The following is a 2,500-nucleotide window of genomic DNA, read 5'->3' as shown; positions in this document are numbered from 1 at the left end:
GGGTTGGTAGGAGATAAAGGTTCAAATAGTAAGGGTTTATATTTTATTATTATTATTATTTTATTTTATTATTTTTTATTTTTTTTTTTTTTGTGTAGTGTAGATAATAGTGTTTATATATAGGTAAGGTATATAGGAAAATATGGTTTGTCATTATTACGTCAATGTTGTGTGTAATTTTCACTGTGGTGTATTGAAAGAAGCTGTGGTTTGATCTTTTTTCTTTTTTCTTTTTTTATTTTTTTGGTCAATGGCAAATTTTATTCAAAATCGATTCTGTGTTTTGACTTCTACTGATATTTTATCCGGACTTATCCGTTTCAACCCCACCCCCAACCACACACACACACACACACACACACACACACACACACACTCCACCTTAACAAAACAGAACAGTCCGACAAAAGTCTTACCTCCAGCTCCTCTACACGGGTCTTCAATGACTTGTTCTCACTTGCTAGTTCTTGTAAAAATCCAAGAGTTTGGATGTGTTTTGATGTTAGCCTTTCATCCTGATCATGTAAAGATTCTCGAGGGATTATTTGTGAACATCTGTCAACTTTATCCCCCATTTTGAACTGCAATTCAATAAAGAATCACTGAAAAACAAGTTGACTGGTCGATGACACTTGTTTATCTGGCTTCGGTAGGCGATTACTTTATGTTTACGAGACTAAACATACCACACACAAGTGTTTTAAATGTACATTTCCCTTATATAACATATTAAAAGCTTTAAAGTAACACAAGGCAGATGCAGAAAGGTAACCCGATAAAAATCGGTCTAAATGATCACAAATGCAATCCTGTCAGCCATCATTGCTTAGCAATTGTAAACATACGTTGATGTATACATAAAAAGTGTGTTTCAATATTTAGCTATTATTTCATGGCATTGAATAATTCATTGCAGCTCATCATTTAAATTGTCATTGATCTCATCGTTTCCTCTGTCATATATGATAATAATACGTTATAGATATTCGATTCAGTTTTATTTTAGAAGAATTTCGTTTTGTGAACATAACTTCAATGTTCAATGCTCTAAACCACACTGTAAACTCGTAAAAAAAAAAAAAGAAAGGAACCAGTTTAACATTTCATTAGACACGACCTTAGTTCTTGAACTTTGTATTATGAAGTCAAAGAATAACCTACTTTCACTTTCACTTTACTTTTACTAGATATTTTGCATTAGTTGTTGGAACATTGGAAATATATTGCTATCACATTAATTAAAAGGACTAATTATGTATTTGAGAACAACTAGGTTGTTGCGACTGTAAGCTTCATTTTTATTACACTATGAATTTCTGTCAAACTCAGCCCCAGCAACACGACAACTTTTTTTTATCACAATCAAATCTCACTCCTCACACTCACACTCACACGACTCACACTCACACTGCCGTCCCGTCAATCTTTCTTAGTTACTTCAAATTTATACTGGTCACTTGTACTTACTTCTTACAAAAAGATCTGAACAAGTGTGTATGAATGGTGCCAGACAAAGCAAGAAACAAAAATAGAAGAAAAAAAAACCTCCCAAAAAATCAGTCTAGAACTAACCCCAGTCGAGGTAGCCTGATTTTTTTGGAGGGATTTTTTTCTTCTATTTTTCTTTCTTGCTTTGTCTGGCACCGTTCATACACACTTGTTCAGATCTTTATCTTATACTGGTGCCTGCTCCTTAATTTCTTTAACTTCTTTCTGTCACTGCCTGTAGTCAGGTGCTCATTCACACCTGATTCGAGTGGATTAATGTGTGTTAATTGTTAAGTGCCTTACTCAAGGACACACACACAAAGTCGAGACCATAATTATCCACAATCACCCATTCGACCACTGACCACGCTTAAAATCGCTTGACTGTTGAGTCACCGAGTCACCAACTGTTATTGGTTACTTTTTCAAATTAAATTAAATTGAACTTTTATATAGTGCAATATCCACTAAGCATGCTAAAAGCACTTTACAAGGGGTCTCTGGCCAACAGGAACATTTAACATTTTAGGATGGGACATGACACCTGTTAGGTGATATTACATTTTTTTCGGACAGAGACAACGCTGTTAACAGTCGGGTACTCATTTTACACCTGAGTACCATGAGAGAATGTGAGTAAAGAGCCTTTTCCAAGGACTCAACTATGCGCCGAGTGAGGCTCGAACCCAGGACCTTCCAATCCGAAAGCGACCTGTGTCATAGCCACTTGACCACATATTTTGTCATCCTCAGACTTGGACGGGAAGTAAGGCAATGTCAGCAATCCAGATTGATGTCCTCAAATACAGAAGGCCTGTCTATGGTCTACGACAAAGACATTGCCATCATCACTATGAACAACAAGGACAACAGACTTAATCGTGGTTTCTTCAACACGTTTCATGATTTCCTTGATCAAGTTGAGGGGTAAACTTTGTCTTTTCTCTTTCTTTTTTTCTTTTCGTTGTAGGTGATTTCGTTTCACGTCCCTTGAGCTTTTATCTAGTGCAAT

The 2,500-nt window shown here is 35.8% G+C and overlaps 2 protein-coding genes across 2 annotated transcripts in view; one reads left to right on the top strand and one right to left on the bottom strand.

Annotated features, from left to right (window-relative positions):
* LOC144977461 (uncharacterized) overlaps positions 1 to 837 on the bottom strand; it is a 7,878-nt gene extending 7,041 nt beyond the window's left edge. The window contains exon 1 of the mRNA XM_078922708.1: positions 417 to 837. Coding sequence (XP_078778834.1) covers positions 417 to 575 — 159 coding nt within the window. The 5' untranslated portion in view covers positions 576 to 837. The remainder of the gene's footprint in view (positions 1 to 416) is intronic.
* A 313-nt stretch (positions 838 to 1,150) lies between these two features.
* LOC144977460 (uncharacterized) overlaps positions 1,151 to 2,500 on the top strand; it is an 8,325-nt gene continuing 6,975 nt past the window's right edge. Inside the window, exons 1-2 of the mRNA XM_078922707.1 lie at positions 1,151 to 1,285; positions 2,242 to 2,415. Coding sequence (XP_078778833.1) covers positions 1,254 to 1,285; positions 2,242 to 2,415 — 206 coding nt within the window. The 5' untranslated portion in view covers positions 1,151 to 1,253. The remainder of the gene's footprint in view (positions 1,286 to 2,241; positions 2,416 to 2,500) is intronic.

This window comes from Berghia stephanieae, chromosome 7 (genome assembly GCF_034508935.2).
Source record: "Berghia stephanieae isolate SIO BIC M18660-M18661 chromosome 7, UCSD_Bste_1.3, whole genome shotgun sequence".
In the NCBI taxonomy this organism is placed as follows: Eukaryota; Metazoa; Mollusca; class Gastropoda; order Nudibranchia; family Aeolidiidae; genus Berghia; species Berghia stephanieae.
Note: the sequence above shows the minus strand (reverse complement) of the source record. Positions and strands in the feature narration are given on the sequence as shown.